The 22,990-nt window shown below is 46.4% G+C and overlaps 1 protein-coding gene across 1 annotated transcript in view; it reads right to left on the bottom strand.

Annotated features, from left to right (window-relative positions):
- Positions 1-22,990, bottom strand: part of LOC115093343 (adenylate cyclase type 10-like) — a gene marked incomplete in the record, with an annotated part of 787,628 nt that overhangs the window by 91,843 nt on the left and 672,795 nt on the right. Inside the window, 2 exon segments of the mRNA XM_029604970.1 lie at positions 11,056-11,152; positions 11,237-11,441. Coding sequence (XP_029460830.1) covers positions 11,056-11,152; positions 11,237-11,441 — 302 coding nt within the window.

The raw sequence follows: 22,990 nt of genomic DNA, 5'->3' as shown, positions 1-22,990 counted from the left end.
GACTTCCACATACCCGCTCTACAAATCTCCTCTGGTGAAACCTGATGACTTTCCGCCCAGGAAGCGGCTTGAGATCGATTGGAGTGAGCCGGAAGGCCCACGGGTAATGGCCGACCGCTCAACAAATAAGCAGAATTTATGGCCTCCTTCAACCAACAAGCTATCGTAGTCTTAGAAGCCATATGCCCTCGATGAGGTCCACTCCAGAGAACAAAGAGATGGTCTGACACCCTGAACTCATTAGTAAATTCCAGGTAGCACAGCAAAGCTCGGCGAACATCCAACTTCCTCAAATCCTTATAATCGGTGTCCAACCGATCTCAATCAGAGAAAGCCGGAAGCTCCACTGATTGATTCAAATGGAAAGAAGACACCACCTTTGGAAGAAAGGATGGAACTGTATGCAGAGAAATGCCCGAATCAGAAATCCTCAAAAAGGGTTCCCTACATGACAACGCTTGAATCTCCAGCAGTTGGTGCGCCGAGGCAATTGCCCCCAAAAACACCACCTTCAAGGTGAGGTCTTTCAAAGTCGCGCTACGCAAAGGTTCAAAGGGCGCCGCACACAAGGCTTTAAGAACCAAGTTCAAATTCCAAGACGGACACGGTTCTCGCACCGGCAGTCTCAAATGCTTCACTCCCAGCAAAAATCAAGAGACATCAGGATGAGCCACTAGGCCCACCCCTTGTATGTTAGCACGCAAAGAACCGATCGCCGCTACCTGCACCCGCAAGGAACTCCAGGACAAGCCCTTTGACAGTCCATCCTGAAGGAAGCTCAAGATGTCCGAGACTCCCGCCCAGGTAGCTACCACACCCCTGGCGAGACACCATGCATCAAAAATCTTCCAGACCCGGACATAAGATAAGGAAGTGGAGACTTACGGGACTGTAACAACGTAGTTACCACAGTATCCAAATACCCCTGGGATTTGAAAGCCAAGCCGCTAGACAAAAGCGTTCGACCTGGTCGAAATAAACCAATCCCTGATGGAGTAGATCCAGTAGCTCCTGAAACCTCAGAGGAACGTCGATGGCCAGATTGATCAAATCCACAAACCACGGGCATCGCGGCCACTCGGAAGCGATGAGAATCACCTCCGCCGGATGCAATTCTATTCTGTGAAGAGTTCGACCGATGAGCGGCCAAGGAGGAAACACATAAAGCAGGACATCTACCAGCCAGGGGAGAACCAGAGCATCCATGCCCTCCATGCACGGTTCCCTGCAGCGGGCAAAGAAGCATGGAGCCTTGGTGTTTCTGAACGTCGCCATCAGATCCATACATGGTGTTCCCCAATGGGCACAAATGCAATGAAAGGCTTCGTCCGCGAGCTCCCATTCCCCGGGATCTAGACAATGTCAACTGAGAAAGTCTGCGTGAACGTTTTCGACCCCGGCAATGTGGGAGGCCCGTATGCTGACCAAATTCCATTCTGCCCAAGTGATCAGCAGAAAAGCTTCCAACGCTACTGGTTGACTCCTTGTTCCTCCCTGACGGTTGATATAAGCCACCGTGGTTGCATTGTCGGATAGAACCCTCACCGACTTGCCTCGGAGAATCGGAAGAAACGCTTGCAGAGCCAACCTCACCACTCTGGTCTCCAAGCGATTGATGGACCACCGAGCCTCCTCTGAGGACCACCTGTCCTGCACCAACTTACACTGACAACCTGCCCCCCAGCCATAAAGGCTGGCATCCGTCATGACCACCGTCCAATCCGGAATCACCAAAGGCACTCCCCGCCTTAAGTTGTCTGGGTTGAGCCACCAGACTAGGATGGAACGAGCGCATTCCGTCAGAGGCAAAGGAATATGAAACTGTTCTGAGACCGGGTTCCAGCGGGAGAGTAACGCTGATTGCAAAGGCCTCATATGAGCGAAAGACCAAGGAAGCAATTCCAGAGTCGATGTCATGGAACCCAGCACCTGTAAGTAATCTCAAACTATTGGAGAAGACCTGGCTAGCAAGGCCCAAAACTGACCTTGAAGCTTGATTTCACACTCTTCGTTAGGGATACCACCACAGATCATTAACTCCGCCTACGGAGTATTACAATTGTTAACTCTTCCCCATGGCAGGGTGATCCATAATCGATTGCTAACTCCCTGGCGGACTTATAACAGATTGCTATCCATAGCAGCAGGGACTGATAACAGATTGTTAACTTCTCTCTCTCCAGGAGGAGATCCATATCAGACTGCTAACTACTCCCCCTACAGGAGGAGCTCGATAATAGATAGCTAACTCCGAGCAGCAGAATTATAATAGATTGCTAACTCCTCCTCTCTGGAGAAGCAGATCTACAACAGATTGCTAACTCTTCAGTCTAATCCACAACAGAGTGCTAACTCCTCCCTTCTTGAGGAGCCAAGCCTAACAGATTGCTAACTCCATGAATCCAGCTAAAGTATTGGAGAAGAATTGGAGAAACACTATCTCCAGTGAATCTGGCTAAAAGTATTTGAGAAGAATTGGAGAAACAGTATCTACAGCGAATTCAGCTTTCATGAAAAGAATTTGGAGAAGCAGTACTCCTGGGGATTCAGCAAAAGGTATTTGATGTCTGTAGCCCATGGGCTAGGCTCACCTTTCTGCCTTGCAGGCTATTCTGGGCCCTGCTCAATGCCTCTCAGAACATCAAGAAACCTTGGAGAAACTTACTGCAGCTTTCCACCAATTTCACGCACAGAAGGCACAAGGCACAGCTTCTGTACAAGAAGGTCAGTTACAGGAGGTAACTTTAAAATCAGCTGTTCCACTGGTGACGCCTATTCGATTCTCTGGAGAACTCCAAAGGACTCGAGGCTTCTTGAACCAGTGCAGCTTACATTTCACCTTACAACCTTCATTGTTTCCCACAGGCCTCTCTAAGACCAGCTACATTCTGTCATACTTGGATGGGAGAGCCTCATCGTGGGCATTTACCTTGTGGGAACGCAAGGACCCTATCTTGCAGGGCATAGATGGATTTTTGGACTTGTTTAAATCTGTTTTTGATGACCCTGCTTGTATGTCTGTTGCTGGATTTGCTTTGGTGGACCTGAAGCAGGGCAACAGATCTCTGGCGGAATTTGCCATCGTATTTAAAACTCTTGCAGCGGAACTTCGCTGGGACCCCAGATGTCTGAAGACACTCTTTTGCAGAGGCCTGAACACCCACGTAAAGGACGAGCTGGCTGCTCGTCAGACACCCGAATTGCTGGAAGAATTAATAGCCTTAGCTACTCAGATTGACTGGCAGCTCCGAGACAAGGTGAAGGAACTACGGCCTAAGCTTCTACCTGGGTTGCAGCAAACCAGTGCTCCTGCACTGCGAGGGGGTACAGCACCTCCTGCTGTGAAGAAGATGGAACCGAAGGAACCTGGTCACGGTCACCTGACTTCTAAAGAGAGAAGATTTAGGAGGAAGAACGGCCTGTGCATGTACTGTGGTTAGCCAGGCCATGATGTTTCTGTTTGCCCTATTCGTCCGGGAAACGGACAAGCCTGAGTCCCGTGGGAGGACTCAGACTTGTCTTGGGCTATACAACAATATCTCCTCCACTCTCTCGTCCAGTCTCTGTGATTCCTGAACCATAAGAACATAAGAAAATGCCATACTGGGTCAGACCAAGGGTCCATCAAGCCCAGCATCCTGTTTCCAACAGTGGCCAATCCAGGCCATAAGAACCTGGCAAGTACCCAAAAACTAAGTCTATTCCATGTAACCATTGCTAATGGCAGTGGCTATTCTCTAAGTGAACTTAATAGCAGGTAATGGACTTCTCCTCCAAGAACTTATCCAATCCTTTTTTAAACACAGCTATACTAACTGCACTAACCACATCCTCTGGCAACAAATTCCAGAGTTTAATTGTGCGTTGAGTGAAAAAGAACTTTCTCTGATTAGTTTTAAATGTGCCCCATGCTAACTTCATGGAGTGCCCCCTAGTCCTTCTATTATCCGAAAGAGTAAATAACCGATTCACATCTACTCGTTCTAGACCTCTCATGATTTTAAACACCTCTATCATATCCCCCCTCAGCCGTCTCTTCTCCAAGCTGAAAAGTCCTAACTTCTTTAGTCTTTCCTCATAGGGGAGTTGTTCTATTCCCCTTATCTTTTTGGTAGTGTTAGTTCAAACCTCTGCCCTGAAGGACTCAGGGGCAAGAGGCAACTTTATTCACAGTCATCTTGTGGAAGACCTGAGGAGTCCATTCAGCAAATTTAAAGATCCATTATTGTATCACAATTTGAAGTGGGCCTTGGACAATTGTTTTTACCACCACTTTTTTTGAGGATCTTTTCAACATCACCAGCAGTTTTTCTTTTTCTGCTGTTTTCATAGCGGTTGCTAAGTGCACCATAGTTAGGTGGCTCACTATTTATTTATTTTATTTATTTATTTAGGTTTTTTATATACCGGCATTCATGATACAATCACATCATGCTGGTTTACAGTATAACAGGGGTGCAAAAAACTTCTAACTGTATCTAAGGTGCGGAGAAATGCAGTTACAAATAACAAGGGTGATTGAACTGGGTGAAGAGAGAAATAGCAGGAAAGGATAACGTCAGTAAGATAATTACAGATTTCAGCAACTAGACAATATGTTGACAATGTGACAATATGTTGACAAAGTAAGGGGTTTATTACAAATTCCTGAGACTAGTGAGATTGAGGGAAATATGTTGACAATGTGAGAGATTAATTAGGGTCCGGGAATGCTTGCTTAAACAACCAAGTCTTAAGTCTTTTCCTGAAGGTTCGGAGGCAAGGTTCTTGTCTCAGATCGGGGGGGAAGAGTTCCATAAAGGGGGGCCGGCTGTGGAGAGAGCCCGATCCCTTAGAGTATTTTGTCTGGTGGTTTTGGTGGAAGGTACCTGGAGTGATCCTCTGTATGCATCTCTAGTCGGTCTTGAAGAGTTGTGTAATCGGAGGGGGATTTGTAGGTCAATTGGAGCATGTTGGTGGATGTTTTTGTATATGATGGAGATGGACTTGTAGATGATTCTAAAGTGAATTGGCAACCAGTGGAGGTTTTTTAGGATTGGGGTAATGTGGTCTCTCCTCCTGGTGTTGGTTAGCAATAGTGCTGCTGCATTTTGTACCATCTGAAGCGGTTTAGTGTAAGAGGAAGGGAGACCTAGAAAGATTGAATTGCAATAATCTATCTTTGAGAAGATGATTGCTTGTAGAATTGTTCTGAAGTCTTGAGTATGAAAGAGGGATCTTATCCGTTTTAGCACTTGTAGTTTGTGAAAACAGTCTTTGGTAGTTCTGTTGATGGAAGCTTTCAAGTTCATGCGATTGTCAATAATCACTCCTAGGTCTCTCACTTGGGTGGTTGGTGGAGTGGCCGGATGAGTAGTGGTGATGCAGCTGTTCTCAGGAAAGATGAGTAGGAGTTCGGTCTTGGAGGAGTTTAGTACTAGGTTTAGGCTGGAGAGGAGGTGTTTTATTTCTTGGAAGCAGTTTTCCCAGTGGTCAAGTGTTTTCGAGTAGGTGTCTTTGATGGGGATCAAGATCTGGATATCATCCACGTACAGGAAATGTTTTAGATTGAGGTTGGTGAGAAGCTGGCAGAGCGGTAAGAGGTAGATGTTAAAGAGTGTTGGGGACAAAGAGGAACCCTGAGGGACTCCTACGTGTGAGTCATAGCGTGATGATTCTTTATTCTGGACCTTAACCTTATAGCCTCTGTTACTAAGAAAAGATTTAAACCATGTGAGAGCGGTGCCTGAAATGCCTATGGAAGCCAACAGGTTTATGAGGGTGGAGTGGTTAACCGTATCGAAAGCTGCCGAGAGGTCCAGAAGGATCAATAAGAAGGATTGACCTTTGTCGAGACCCATGATGATGTAGTCAGTTAGGGAAATGAGGAGGGATTCCGTGTTCAATGCTTTGCGGAACCCATATTGGGCGGGGAATAGCAATTTGTTGTCTTCAATGTAATCTGAGATTTGCATATTCACTAATTTCTCCATGATCTTAGCTATGAAGGGAAGGTTAGCAATCGGGCGGAAATTGTTGGGGTCTTTAGGGTCCAAATTTGGTTTCTTTAGGTGAGGTTTGAGGGAGGCTAATTTGAGGTCATCTGGGTAGGATCCTTGGGATAGAGAGCAGTTTATGATGTCCGCCAGTGATTTGGAGATGGAGTCAGGAATTGTCAAGAGATGTTTGGTAGGAATATGATCCGCAGGGTGGGAGGAGGGTTTCATTCTCCTTAGAACGACTTGTATCTCAGAGGTGGAGATGGGTTCAAAAGCTTCAAAACAAGTGTGTTTGTGGGAGTGAAGATGTGGAGTCGAGAGGGATGGGGTAATGGAAGGCAGTTGATTCAGAAGGTTACTGATTTTGGTTTGGAAATAGTGAGCGAGTTCTTCAGCTTTAGATTGTGCTAAATTAATGGGGATCTCCAGGGGGTTGATTTGTGTAAGATTAGATACATAGGCAAATAGTGCTTTTGCGTCGAAGACCAGGTCATGGATCTTGGAGGCATAGAAATCCCTTTTGGATCTCGTTGTGGAGGCCTTATATTGATGTAGGGTGGCTCTATAGGAGGCCAAAGTGCTGGCACACGGGGCTTTACACCATTTGCTCTCTTTGTGTCTTAAGTTTTGTTTTAGTTTCCTAAGTTCCTTATTGAACCATGGTTGTCTTTTGGAAGAATTGGAGTGCGATTTCTTTATTACTAGTGGACATAGCTTGTTGGCAGTGGTTTATGTGATATTTTTCCAGGAGCGGAAAGCCGTATTCGGATCAGTGAGGTCAATGAGATGAAGTTGGGATGCCAAATGATTGCTGTGGTCTTTAGAAGAACATGATCTTCTGTAAGGAAAGGAAGTTGAGGGTATGTGTGGGGTGATGGTTTCTTTCAGCGAGAATGTGGTTGAAATAAGAGTATGATCGGACCATGGGACTTTTTTACAACTCAGGTGAAAAGTATGCTTGATGCCTGTGTTGACGAAGATAAGATCCAGCGTGTGACCAGCCCTGTGTGTGGGCTTCTTAACTATCTGGTTGAATCCCATGGCTGAGAAGGCAGTGAGAACGGCTTCGCAGCTGGGAGAAAGTGTGGGGTTGTCCACGTGCAGGTTAAAATCACCCACAATTATTGCAGGAGCGTCTAAATTGAGGAGAGTTGTGGTTATTTCAACAAGAGCGGAGGCGTCAGTTTCCAGGAGGCCCGGGGGGGCGTAGACGAGAAGGACTTGGAGTTGGGTAAGAACATAAGAACTTAAGAAAATGCCATACTGGGTCAGACCAAGGGTCCATCAAGCCCAGCATCCTGTTTCCAACAGTGGCCAATCCAGGCCATAAGAACCTGGCAAGTACCCAAAAACTAAGTCTATTCCATGTAACCATTGCTAATGGCAGTGGCTATTCTCTAAGTGAACTTAATAGCAGGTAATGGACTTCTCCTCCAAGAACTTATCCAATCCTTTTTTAAACACAGCTATACTAACTGCACGAACCACATTCTCTGGCAACAAATTCCAGAGTTTAATTGTGCGTTGAGTAAAAAAGAACTTTCTCCAATTAGTTTTAAATGTGCCCCATGCTAACTTCATGGAGTGTCCCCTAGTCTTTCTACTATCCGAAAGAGTAAATAACCGATTCACATCTACCCGTTCTAGACCTCTCATGATTTTAAACACCTCTATCATATCCCCCCTCAGTCGTCTCTTCAAGCTGAAAAGTCCTAACCTCTTTAGTCTTTCCTCATAGGGGAGTTGTTCCATTCCCCTTATCATTTTGGTAGCCCTTCTCTGTACCTTCTCCATCGCAATTATATCTTTTTTGAGATGCGGCGACCAGAATTGTACACAGTATTCAAGGTGCGGTCTCACCATGGAGCGATACAGAGGCATTATGACATTTTCCGTTTTATTCACCATTCCCTCTCTAATAATTCCCAACATTCTGTTTGCTTTTTTGACTGCCGCAGCACACTGAACCGACGATTTCAATGTGTTATCCACTATGACACCTAGATCTCTTTCTTGGGTTGTAGCACCTAATATGGAACCCAACATCATGTAATTATAGCATGGGTTATTTTTCCCTATATACATCACCTTGCACTTATCCACATTAAATTTCATCTGCCATTTGGATGCCCAATTTTCCAGTCTCACAAGGTCTTCCTGCAATTTATCACAATCTGCTTGTGATTTAACTACTCTGAACAATTTTGTGTCTTCTGCAAATTTGATTATCTCACTCGTCGTATTTCTTTCCAGATCATTTATAAATATATTGAACAGTAAGGGTCCCAATACAGATCCCTGAGGCACTCCACTGCCCACTCCCTTCCACTGAGAAAATTGCCCATTTAATCCTACTCTCTGTTTCCTGTCAATTTCAAGTTTAGAGTCTGAACTGAATGGGTGTTGGGAGAGTCTGAGGTCTTTTTTGGCTGCTAAAAGAATTCCCCCTCCCTTTTTTTTATTCTGTCAAGGAATGGAGAAGATGTCATAGGTATGCATAGGTAATTGATTTATTATAGCACAATCAGAGGGCTTGAGCCATGTTTCTGTGATTGCGCAAAAATCTGGCTTAGCGTCACTGAGATAGTCGCTGAGGATCAGGGATTTCTTGGTTAGGGATTGTGCGTTGAATAGTGTTAATGAAAATAGGGTGAAGCCCAGTAGTTGAGTGATCGGTGCGATCAGGATTGGTGTGGTGATTTTAAGTTGCAGTATTGAGCTTGCCTGGTTGCTTTTTCTTTGGAGGGAAGGGCGTGTTGAAGGATCGGGATTGGGAAAACTGGATGCATACTGGAATGTTGAGCTGGCGAAAATAGTGAACGAGATAGGAGGAATGGCGTGGAGGCTGAAGGTAGAATGTTGGAGGTTTAAAAGGCAAGGAGGGAGGAGCTGGTGTACAGATTGGTTGGTGGCAGGGCAGCGCTGCGATGTGGCTGCCGAGGGTCTCTGGACAGAGAGGCTGATAGAGAAGTCTGAGTTGGTTTCGGTTGAGTCCTGGGTGGAGGTAGTACTCCGGAGGAGTATGGACTAAGAGGAGATGCCAGGGCAAGGGGGTCTAGCTCCAGATGGGATGATGAGCTGGAGGGAGGGGGCTCGGCGTGGTCCGTCACTGTCTGTCCATGGTCTGTCTGTCTCAGTCCGTCCGTGGGTCCGGTCCTCGTACACAGCTGGCGAAGGATGAGTCCTCGAGATGAGCTGCAGAGCGGGTGGCAAGAAATGCTTGAGGAGACGGGGAAGACTTTTTTTTTGGGGGGGGGGGGGAACGAGATGTAGGCTACTGCTGGGGGCACTTGGGGCTGCACGAAGGGGCGCACAAAGGGGCCTGCCCCTTTGTTGTGCTCCTTCGGTGCGCGACGCTCGGCGCGCAGCGCCTAACAGAGCTGGGAATTTAAAGGTCCAATCTTTTATGTCTTCCTGGATTACAATTTTGAGATATCCGCTACGATCTACCCACTCGGAAGTCGTTTTGAAGGACTACAGCACTGTTGCTTCCGAAGATGAAGATATCTCTAATTACCAGCCTGGCTGTCTGCTGGTGCTACCATCAGTTCCAATGAAGAAGAAGATATCTCTAGCTACCCGCATTCGCAATTGGTCCTTTCGGAAGTCCTGCCCTTCTATCTATTCTCTTTTTGCCTTCATTTTCAACGGTTTGCATCTAACTTGCCCTTGCTTATGATTTTCCTTGTTTTCTTCATTCGGATCCCTTTTCCATTTCTTGAAAGATGATATTTTGGCTAAAATAACCTCTCTCTTGTCACCTTTTAACCATTCCAGTAGTTGTTGAGCTTTCCTTTCATTTTTTCTAATGCATAGAATACATCTGATCTGAGCTTTCAGTATGGTATTTTTAATAACAGTCATGCCTGATGTAAACTCTTAAGCTTTGCAGCTGCTCCTTTCAGCTTTTTTTCCTATTTTCCTCATTTTTGAAAGTTAAATGCTGTTGCCATAGATTTCTTTAATGCTCTCCCTCCAGTTATTAAGTCAGATTTGACAATGTTGTGATCACTATTGCCAAATGGCTCCAACACTGTTACCTCTCCCACTAAATCCTGTGTTCCACTAAGGGCTAGGTCTAAAATAGTTTCCCCTCTCGTTGCTTCTTGTACCAGCTGCTCCATGAAGGAATCATTTATTTCAACTAGGAGCTCTACCTCTCTAGACTGTCCTGATGTAACATTCACCCAGTCAATACTGGGGTAATTGAAATCACCCATTATTACTGTGCTGCTGATTTTGTTAGGTTCTCTAATTTATTTTAGTATTTCATTGTTCACCTGTTCATTCTGGCCAGGTGGATGGTAATTCACCATTTACTTCACATGTTTATTAACCCCTTCAAAAAATGAAGTAGATTTGTAAAGCAAGACTTCCCTTGGGTAAATCCATGTTGACTGTGTCCCATTAAACCATGGCTTTCTATATGCTCTATGATTTTGTTCTTTAGAATAGTTTCCACTATTTTTCCCGGCACTGAAGTCAGACTAAGCAGTCTATAATTTTCTGGATCATCCCTGGAGCCCTTTTTAAAGATCACAGTTACATTGGCCACCCTCCAGTCTTCAGACACAGTGGACAATCCCAACAATAGATTACAATTATCGGTAACACTCCCCAACATCCTCTTCAGTAAACACCGAAGCAAAGAAATCATTTAATCTTTCCGCAATGGCCTTATCTTCCCTAAGTGCCCCTTTAACCCCTCGATCATCTAAACCGACTCCCTCACAGACTTCCTGTTTCAGATGTATTTTTAAACGTTTTATTATTAAGTTCAATGCTAGAGTTGTAGTGCTTTACAAGGCAGACTCTGCATTGCTACTAGAGGTGAGTAGCATTATCTGAAGTCATAACACTTTATATACTTATACCAGGATTGAGTGGCATCACCTAATCTTATTGGCATATTTTCAAGGTACTTGGCTGTGAGTATATGGTACTAGCTGTCAGACATTTATGGCAGTTAATGAGTTAAGCTTTGGATGGATGGCATCAATGCTGTAGAAAATTGTAAAAGACTCTCCTAAGAGCTGCAGGCTACTGCGAGGTGATGGAAGAGGAAGGAAGATGCTACCTGTTACACAGGATCAAAGCTGTAAAGAGGGCAGGAAGTATTGCACAATCCAGGCTGGGTTGATTCAGCAGTGAGGCCAAATGATGGGCACGATAGCCTGAAAAACCAAAGAGAGGATCTGTCCGTGAGCAAGTCTTAACCACGAATCCCAAGGCAAAGCAACACACAGCCCACCACTCACCAAACTTAATGGATTGCATCAGGCGGCCAGAACACAGGTGGGTGTTTGCCAGGGCATAGGCCAACCGGCAAAGGACAGAGATGCCATCTTTTGTATAGGGGAGATGAGCACTGCGCTGAATGGCCATGATCTCAAAGCGTTGATAGTGTGTCTTACTCCCCAGAATCTGACAGCACTGGAAATAATCCATGTAGGAGGAGATAATCTGGGAGGAGAACAGAGCACAGAGAAGTGAATCTTTGGTGGGAGATAAAACAGACTCACACAAATTCAGAGGCCAGCAAAAGTCCACAACATAAAGCAAAAAAGCACATCCAGCACAGGCATATGCAGTACTCTAGCATAAAACACACAGAGGCAGAGAGACAGGCAGCACTGTACATGCAGTATGCCAGTATATAACACACAGAGGCACACACAGTATTCTAGTGTATAACATACAGAGGCACACAGACAGGCAGCACAGGCCCATGCAGTATTCCAGTATATAACACACCGAAGCACAGAGGCACACTCAGTATTCTAGTGTATAACACACAGAGGCACACAGACAGGCAGCACTGTACATGCAGTATTCCAGTATATAACACACCGAAGCACAGAGGCACACGCAGTATTCTAGTGTATAACACACAGAGGCACACAGACAGGCAGCACTGTACATGCAGTATTCCAGTATATAACACACCGAAGCACAGAGGCACACGCAGTATTCTAGTGTATAACACACAGAGGCACACAGACAGGCAGCACTGTACATGCAGTATTCCAGTATATAACACACAGAGGCACAGAGGCACACACAGCATTCTAGTGAATAACATACAGAGGCACACAGACAGGCAACACAGGCCCAAGCAGTATTCCAGTATATAACACACAGAGGCACAGAGACAGGCAGCATTGTACATGCAGTACTCCAGTATTTAAAACACCGAAGCACAGAGGCACACACAGTATTCCAGTGTATAACATACAGAGTCACAGAGACAGGCAGCACCGGCACATGCAGTATTCCAGTATATAACACACAGAGGATTACAGACAGGCAGCACCGGCAAAAGCAGTATTCCAGTATATAACACACTGAAGCACAGAGGCACACACAGTATTCCAGTGTATACATACAGAGGCACAGAGACAGGCAGCACCGGCACATGCAGTATTCCAGTATATAACACACAGAGGCATAGAGACAGGCAGCACTGTATATGCAGTATTCCAGTATATAACACACCGAAGCACAGAGGCACACACAGTATTCCAGTGTATAACATACAGAGGCACAGAGACAGGCAGCACCGGCACATGCAGTATTCCAGTATATAACTCACAGAGGATCACAGACAGGCAGCACCGGCACATGCAGTATTCCAGTATATAACACACAGAGGCACAGAGACAGGCAGCACTGTACATATAGTATTCCAGTATATAGCACACAGAGGCACAGAGGCACACACAGCATTCTAGTGTATAACATACAGAGGCACACAGACAGGCAGCACAGGCCCACGCAGTATTCCAGTATATAACACACAGAGGCACACGCAGTATTCCAGTATATAACACACAGAGGCACAGAGACAGGCAGCATTGTACATGCAGTATTCCAGTATATAAAACACCGAAGCACAGAGGCACACACAGTATTCCAGTGTATAACATACAGAGGCACAGAGACAGGCAGCACAGGCACATGCAGTATTCCAGTATATAACACACAGAGGATCACAGACAGGCAGCACCGGCACACGCAGTATTCCAGTATATAACACACAGAGGCACAGAGACAGGCAGCACTGTACATGCAGTATTCCAGTATATAACACACCGAAGCACAGAGGCACACACAGTATTCCAGTGTATAACATACAGAGGCACAGAGACAGGCAGCATTGTACATGCAGTAATCCAGTATATAAAACACCGAAGCACAGAGACACACACATTATTCCAGTGTATAACATACAGAGGCACAGAGACAGGCAGCTCCGGCACACGCAGTATTCCAGTATATAACACACAGAGGCACTGAGACAGGCAGCAATGTACATGCAGTATTCTAGTATATAATACACAGAGGCAGAGAGACAGGCAGCACCGGCATTCACAGTATTCTAGTATATAACACACAGAGGCACAGAGACAGGCAGCACTGTACATGCAGTATTCCAGTATGTAACACACCGAAGCACAGAGGCACACACACAGTATTCTAGTGTATAACACACAGGCACATGCAGCACAGGCACACGCAGTATTCTAGCATATAACACACAGAGGCACAGAGACAGGCAGCACTGTACAAGCAGTATTCCAGTATATAACACACAGAGGCATAGAGGCACACACAGCATTCTAGTGTATAACACATAGAGGCACACAGACAGGCAGCACAGGCCCACGCAGTCAGTATATAACACACTGAAGTACAGAGGCACACACAGCATTCTAGTGTATAACACACAGGCACATGCAGCAGAGGCACACGCAGTATTCTGCATATAACACACAGAGGCACAGAGACAGGCAGCACTGTACATGCAGTATTCCAGTATATAACACACAGAGGCACAGAGGCACACACAGTATTCTAGTGTATAACACAGGCACATGCAGCAGAGGCACATGCAGTATTCTAGCATATAACACACAGAGGCACAGAGACAGGCAGCACCGGCCTACGCAGTATTCTAGCATATAACACACAGAGACAGGTAGCACCGGCATACGCAGTATTCTAGTATATAACACACAGAGGCACAGAGACAGGCAGCACTGTACATGCAGTATTCCAGTATATAACACACCAAAGCACAGAGGCACACAAAGTATTCTAGTGTATAACACACAGGCACATGCAGCAGAGGCAGAAGCAGGATTCTAGTATATAAAACACTGAGGCACAGAGACAGGCAGCACCGCCACACGCAGTATTCTAGTATATAACACACAGAGGCATAGAGACAGGCAGCACTGTACATGCAGTATTCCAGTATATAACACACCAAAGCACATAGGCACACACAATATTCCAGTGTATAATACACAGGCACATGCAGCAGAGGCACACGCAGTATTCTAGTATATAACACACAGAGGCACAGAGACAGGCAGCACTGTACATGCAGTATTCCAGTATATAACACACCGAAACACAGAGGCACACGCAGCATTCTAGTATAATACACACAGAGGCACAGAGACAGGCAGCACTGTACATGCAGTATTCCAGTATATAACACACCGAAGCACAGAGGCACACTCAGTATTCTAGTGTATAACACACAGAGGCACAGAGACAGGCAGCACTGTACATGCAGTATTCCAGTATATAACACACCGAAACACAGAGACAGGCAGCACTGTACATGCAGTATTCCAGTATTTAAAACACCGAAGCACAGAGGCACACACAGTATTCCAGTGTATAACAAACAGAGGCACAGAGACAGGCAGCACCGGCACATGCAGTATTCCAGTATATAACACACAGAGGATTACAGACAGGCAGCACTGGCACACGCAGTATTCCAGTATATAACACACTGAAGCACAGAGGCACACACAGTATCCCAGTGTATACATACAGAGGCACAGAGACAGGCAGCACCGGCACATGCAGTATTCCAGTATATAACACACAGAGGATCACAGACAGGCAGCACCGGCACATGCAGTATTCCAGTATGTAACACACAGAGGCACAGAGACAGGCAGCACTGTACATACAGTATTCCAGTATACAGCACACAGAGGCACAGAGGCACACACAGCATTCTAATGTATAACATACAGAGGCACACAGACAGGCAGCACAGGCCCACGCAGTATTCCAGTATATAACACACAGAGGCACAGAGACAGGCAGCATTGTACATGCAGTAATCCAGTATATAAAACACCGAAGCACAGAGACACACACATTATTCCAGTGTATAACATACAGAGGCACAGAGACAGGCAGCACCGGCACACGCAGTATTCCAGTATATAACACACAGAGGCACTGAGACAGGCAGCAATGTACATGCAGTATTCTAGTATATAATACACAGAGGCAGAGAGACAAGCAGCACCGGCATACACAGTATTCTAGTATATAACACACAGAGGCACAGAGACAGGCAGCACTGTACATGCAGTATTCCAGTATATAACACACCGAAGCACAGAGGCACACACACAGTATTCTAGTGTATAACACACAGGCACATGCAGCACAGGCACACGCAGTATTCTAGCATATAATACACAGAGGCACAGAGACAGGCAGCACTGTACAAGCAGTATTCCAGTATATAACACACAGAGGCATAGAGGCACACACAGCATTCTAGTGTATAACACATAGAGGCACACAGGCAGGCAGCACTGTACAAGCAGTATTCAAGTATATAACACACTGAAGTACAGAGGCACACACAGCATTCTAGTGTATAACACACAGGCACATGCAGCAGAGGCACACGCAGTATTCTGCATATAACACACAGAGGCACAGAGACAGGCAGCACTGTACATGCAGTATTCCAGTATATAACACACAGAGGCACACACAGTATTCTAGTGTATAACACAGGCACATGCAGCAGAGGCACATGCAGTATTCTAGCATATAACACACAGAGGCACAGAGACAGGCAGCACCAGCATACGCAGTATTTTAGTATATAACACACAGAGACAGGTAGCACCGGCATACGCAGTATTCTAGTATATAACGCACAGAGACAGGCAGCACTGTACATGCAGTATTCCAGTATATAACACACCAAAGCACAGAGGCACACAAAGTATTCTAGTGTATAACACACAGGCACATGCAGCAGAGGCAGAAGCAGGATTCTAGTATATAAAACACAGAGGCACAGAGACAGGCAGCACCGCCACACGCAGTATTCTAGTATATAACACACAGAGGCATAGAGACAGGCAGCACTGTACATGCAGTATTCCAGTATATAACACACCGAAGCACAGAGGCACACACAATATTCCAGTGTATAATACACAGGCACATGCAGCAGAGGCACACGCAGTATTCTAGTATATAACACACAGAGGCACAGAGACAGGCAGCACCGGCATACGCAGTATTCCAGTATATAACACACAGAGGCACAGAGACAGGCAGCAATGTACATGCAGTATTCTAGTATATAATACACAGAGGCAGAGAGACAGGCAGCACCGGCATTCACAGTATTCTAGTATATAACACACAGAGGCACAGAGACAGGCAGCACTGTACATGCAGTATTCCAGTATGTAACACACCGAAGCACAGAGGCACACACACAGTATTCTAGTGTATAACACACAGGCACATGCAGCACAGGCACACGCAGTATTCTAGCATATAACACACAGAGGCACAGAGACAGGCAGCACTGTACAAGCAGTATTCCAGTATATAACACACAGAGGCATAGAGGCACACACAGCATTCTAGTGTATAACACATAGAGGCACACAGACAGGCAGCACAGGCCCACGCAGTCAGTATATAACACACTGAAGTACAGAGGCACACACAGCATTCTAGTGTATAACACACAGGCACATGCAGCAGAGGCACACGCAGTATTCTGCATATAACACACAGAGGCACAGAGACAGGCAGCACTGTACATGCAGTATTCCAGTATATAACACACAGAGGCACAGAGGCACACACAGTATTCTAGTGTATAACACAGGCACATGCAGCAGAGGCACATGCAGTATTCTAGCATATAACACACAGAGGCACAGAGACAGGCAGCACCGGCCTACGCAGTATTCTAGTATATAACACACAGAGACAGGTAGCACCGGCATACGCAGTATTCTAGTATATAACACACAGAGGCACAGAGACAGGCAGCACTGTACATGCAGTATTCCAGTATATAACACACCAAAGCACAGAGGCACACAAAGTATTCTAGTGTATAACACACAGGCACATGCAGCAGAGGCAGAAGCAGGATTCTAGTATATAAAACACTGAGGCACAGAGACAGGCAGCACCGCCACACGCAGTATTCTAGTATATAACACACAGAGGCATAGAGACAGGCAGCACTGTACATGCAGTATTCCAGTATATAACACACCAAAGCACATAGGCACACACAATATTCCAGTGTATAATACACAGGCACATGCAGCAGAGGCACACGCAGTATTCTAGTATATAACACACAGAGGCACAGAGACAGGCAGCACTGTACATGCAGTATTCCAGTATATAACACACCGAAACACAGAGGCACACGCAGCATTCTAGTATAATACACACAGAGGCACAGAGACAGGCAGCACTGTACATGCAGTATTCCAGTATATAACACACCGAAGCACAGAGGCACACTCAGTATTCTAGTGTATAACACACAGAGGCACAGAGACAGGCAGCACTGTACATGCAGTATTCCAGTATATAACACACCGAAACACAGAGACAGGCAGCACTGTACATGCAGTATTCCAGTATTTAAAACACCGAAGCACAGAGGCACACACAGTATTCCAGTGTATAACAAACAGAGGCACAGAGACAGGCAGCACCGGCACATGCAGTATTCCAGTATATAACACACAGAGGATTACAGACAGGCAGCACTGGCACACGCAGTATTCCAGTATATAACACACTGAAGCACAGAGGCACACACAGTATCCCAGTGTATACATACAGAGGCACAGAGACAGGCAGCACCGGCACATGCAGTATTCCAGTATATAACACACAGAGGATCACAGACAGGCAGCACCGGCACATGCAGTATTCCAGTATGTAACACACAGAGGCACAGAGACAGGCAGCACTGTACATACAGTATTCCAGTATACAGCACACAGAGGCACAGAGGCACACACAGCATTCTAATGTATAACATACAGAGGCACACAGACAGGCAGCACAGGCCCACGCAGTATTCCAGTATATAACACACAGAGGCACAGAGACAGGCAGCATTGTACATGCAGTAATCCAGTATATAAAACACCGAAGCACAGAGACACACACATTATTCCAGTGTATAACATACAGAGGCACAGAGACAGGCAGCACCGGCACACGCAGTATTCCAGTATATAACACACAGAGGCACTGAGACAGGCAGCAATGTACATGCAGTATTCTAGTATATAATACACAGAGGCAGAGAGACAAGCAGCACCGGCATACACAGTATTCTAGTATATAACACACAGAGGCACAGAGACAGGCAGCACTGTACATGCAGTATTCCAGTATATAACACACCGAAGCACAGAGGCACACACACAGTATTCTAGTGTATAACACACAGGCACATGCAGCACAGGCACACGCAGTATTCTAGCATATAATACACAGAGGCACAGAGACAGGCAGCACTGTACAAGCAGTATTCCAGTATATAACACACAGAGGCATAGAGGCACACACAGCATTCTAGTGTATAACACATAGAGGCACACAGGCAGGCAGCACTGTACAAGCAGTATTCAAGTATATAACACACTGAAGTACAGAGGCACACACAGCATTCTAGTGTATAACACACAGGCACATGCAGCAGAGGCACACGCAGTATTCTGCATATAACACACAGAGGCACAGAGACAGGCAGCACTGTACATGCAGTATTCCAGTATATAACACACAGAGGCACACACAGTATTCTAGTGTATAACACAGGCACATGCAGCAGAGGCACATGCAGTATTCTAGCATATAACACACAGAGGCACAGAGACAGGCAGCACCAGCATACGCAGTATTTTAGTATATAACACACAGAGACAGGTAGCACCGGCATACGCAGTATTCTAGTATATAACGCACAGAGACAGGCAGCACTGTACATGCAGTATTCCAGTATATAACACACCAAAGCACAGAGGCACACAAAGTATTCTAGTGTATAACACACAGGCACATGCAGCAGAGGCAGAAGCAGGATTCTAGTATATAAAACACAGAGGCACAGAGACAGGCAGCACCGCCACACGCAGTATTCTAGTATATAACACACAGAGGCATAGAGACAGGCAGCACTGTACATGCAGTATTCCAGTATATAACACACCGAAGCACAGAGGCACACACAATATTCCAGTGTATAATACACAGGCACATGCAGCAGAGGCACACGCAGTATTCTAGTATATAACACACAGAGGCACAGAGACAGGCAGCACCGGCATACGCAGTATTCTAGTATATAACACACAGAGGCACAGAGACAGGCAGCACTGTACATGCAGTATTCCGTTAATTGTAAACCGACATGATACCCATCGCGAATGCCGGTATAGAAAAACTTAAAATAAATAAATAAAATAAATAGTGTATAACACACAGAGGCACAAGCAGCACAGGCACATACAGTATTCTAGTATATAACACACAGAGGCACATGCAGCACAGGGACATGCAGTATTCTAGTGCAGTGGTTTTCAACCTTTTTTTGGCCGGGACACACCTGCAGATGGTTCTCAAGTGTGTGACACACTGAACATGTGACCATCATGGCACAAAATGTAAATACGCATTCTGCATCCTCAGGAACCACGTTGACCCCCAAAAATGGGTGCAGAGGAGAACTAGGGCATTACCCATACAGCTCACTTTGCAAAAAAAGATATTCTGGTTCTGATGACATCACAGTAAAAGCAAAACAAACTCTGGCAATATCCCTCCTTATGAAAAGACAGTAATTTACCACTACAAATATTTAACTAGACCCTAAACATTAATTCACCTCCTATTAGGAAAACAGAGCAAGCCAAGCTGCTATAGATAGATACCCACTTAGAAATAATTGTAAAACTATACTAATAAATGTTACAAAACAGCTGATGAACAGAATAACATCCAACAATTAAAAACACAGGCGCACAAGATCTCACTCATGCACCCAGGCACCCATGCTCTCACTCATGCAACCAAGCACCCATTCTACCACAGGCGCACAAGATCTCACTCATGCACCCAGGCACCCATTCTACCACAGGCACACAAGCTCTCACTCATGCAACCAAGCACCCATTCTACCACAGGCGCACAAGATCTCACTCAGGCACCCATTCTACCACAGGCACACAAGCTCTCACTCATGCAACCAAGCACCCATTCTACCACAGGCGCACAAGATCTCACTCAGGCACCCATTCTACCACAGGCACACAAGCTCTCACTCATGCAACCAGGCACCCATTCTACCACAGGCACACAAGATCTCACTCATGCACCCAGGCACCCATTCTACCACAGGCGCACAAGCTCTCACTCATGCACCCAGGCACCCATTCTACCACACTCACACACAAGCTCGCACACGAGCTCACATGGAGCCTCTTCTCAATGTTTGTCCCAATAAGACTGGCCTCCACTTCTCAGCCGCCTCTGGCCTGACCTCCCGTGGTGAGCAATGTCTCTCCAGCCGCCTCCCGCGGTGCGCAGTTTCTCTCCGCTCTTCAGCCGCCGGCAGCAGCGCACAGCGTCTCTACGTTCTTCGGCCCCACTGGCGTCGGCGCGCAGGTCTTTCCACTCTTCAGCCGCCACCGGCGACGCGCAGGTCTCTCCACTCTTCAGCCGCCGCTGGCGGCACGCAGGTCTCTTCATTCTTCAGCCTCGCTGGCGTCGGCGCGCAGGTCTCTCCACTCTTCAGCCGCCGCCAGCAGCGCGCAGGTCTCTTCATTCTTCAGCCTCGCTGGCGTCGGCGCGCAGGTCTCTCCACTCTTCAGCCGCCGCTGGCGGCACGCAGGTCTCTTCATTCTTTGGCCCCACTGACGTCGGTGCGCAGGTCTCTCCACTCTTCAGCCGCCGCCAGCGGCATGCAGGTCTCTTCATTTTTCAGCCCCGCTGGCGTCGGGGTACAGGTATCTCCGCTCTTCAGCCGCCGGCAGCAGCACGCAGCGTCTCTTCTTTCTTCGGCCCCTCCGGCCTGGCCTCCAGCGATGGCACACAGCGTCTCTCCATTCTTCAGCCCCGCCCCAGGGGAGAAGGGAAGCACAAGTAGGGCAGTGGAACACCGGGAGCCGCAACACACCTGCCGGTGCTTGGCGACACACCGGTTGAGAACCACTGTTCTAGTGTATAACACACAGAGGCACATGTAGCACAGGCACATGCAGTAATCTAGTGTACAACACACAGGCACATACAGCAATCTAGTGTACAACACACAGGCACATGCAGCAGAGGTACTTGCAGAATTCTAGTATATAATGCACAGAGACACATAGACAGGCAGCACAGGCATACACAGTATTCAAGTACATAACACACTGAAATACAGAGGCACACACAGTATTCTAGTGTATATCACACATAGGCACATGCAGCACAGGCACATGCAGTATTCTAGTGTATAACACACAGAGGCACATGCAGCACAGGCACATGCAGCAATCTAGTGTACAACACACAGGCACATGCAGCAGAGGTACTTGCAGAATTCTAGTATATAATGCACAGAGACACAGAGACAGGCAGCACAGGCATACACAGTATTCAAGTACATAACACACTGAAATACAGAGGCACACACAGTATTCTAGTGTATAACACACAGAGGCACATGCAGCACAGGCACATGCAGTATTCTAGTGTATAACACACAGAGGCACATGCAGCACAGGCACATGCAGCAGAGGTACTTGCAGAATTCTAGTATATAATGCACAGAGACACAGAGATAGGCAGCACAGGCATACACAGTATTCCAGTATATAACACACTGAAATACAGAGGCACACACAGTATTCTAGTGTATAACACACAGGCACTTGCAGCAGAGGTACTTGCAGAATTCTAGTATATAATGCACAGAGACACAGAGATAGGCAGCACAGGCATACACAGTATTCCAGTATATAACACACTGAAATACAGAGGCACACACAGTATTCTAGTGTATAACACACAGGCACTTGCAGCAGAGGTACTTGCAGAATTCTAGTATATAATGCACAGAGACACAGAGACAGGCAGCACAGGCATACACAGTATTCCAGGCTATAACACACTGAAGCACAGAGGCATACACAGGCACATGCAGCAGAGATACTTGCAGAATTGTAGTTTATAATGCACAGAGACATGCAGCACAGAGGAAAATTGGTCCTTATCTGCTAATTTTCGGTCCTGTAGAACCATGGATCAGTCCAGACTCCTGGGTTTTGCCTCCCCTCCAGCAGATGGAGTCAGAGAAGCTTTAACGGACTCCGTCCTATACCCCTGAGGTGCCACCTAGAGTCTGTGAGTATTACACTGTACCCAAGCAGAAATGATAAATCATAACGTCCATTCTAACTAAACTTCACCCATTTGATAAATCAGCAGAATATGAATAACAACCGGCCGAGCGGACTCTCCATTTCTCCATGGGTGGGACTTTTGACTCATCCGTGGTAAGGAATGAAAATTAGCAGGTAAGGACCAATTTTCCTTTCCCTGTACGTACCCGGATCAGTCCAGACACCTGGGATGTACCAAAGCTTCCCTAACCAGGGTGGGACTGAGACAATCCCGCTCGGATCACACTAGCGCCGAAGGAACCGGGGTCTGGGGCCCGGACATCTAGACGGTAATGCCTGAAAAATGTGTGCGGAGATTTTCATGTAGCCACCCGACAAATTTCCTGCGGCAACACCTGCTGATATTCCGCCCACAAGGCTGCTTGCGATCGAGTAGAATGAGCTCTGAGACCAATCGGAATCAGACGGCCCTGAACTAGTAATGCCGAAAAAATAGCTTCCTTCAGCCAG

This window comes from Rhinatrema bivittatum, chromosome 6, assembly GCF_901001135.1.
Source record: "Rhinatrema bivittatum chromosome 6, aRhiBiv1.1, whole genome shotgun sequence".
Classification (NCBI taxonomy): Eukaryota; Metazoa; Chordata; class Amphibia; order Gymnophiona; family Rhinatrematidae; genus Rhinatrema; species Rhinatrema bivittatum.
The sequence above is the reverse complement of the archived record's forward strand: the minus strand, read 5'-3'. Positions and strand labels throughout refer to the sequence as shown.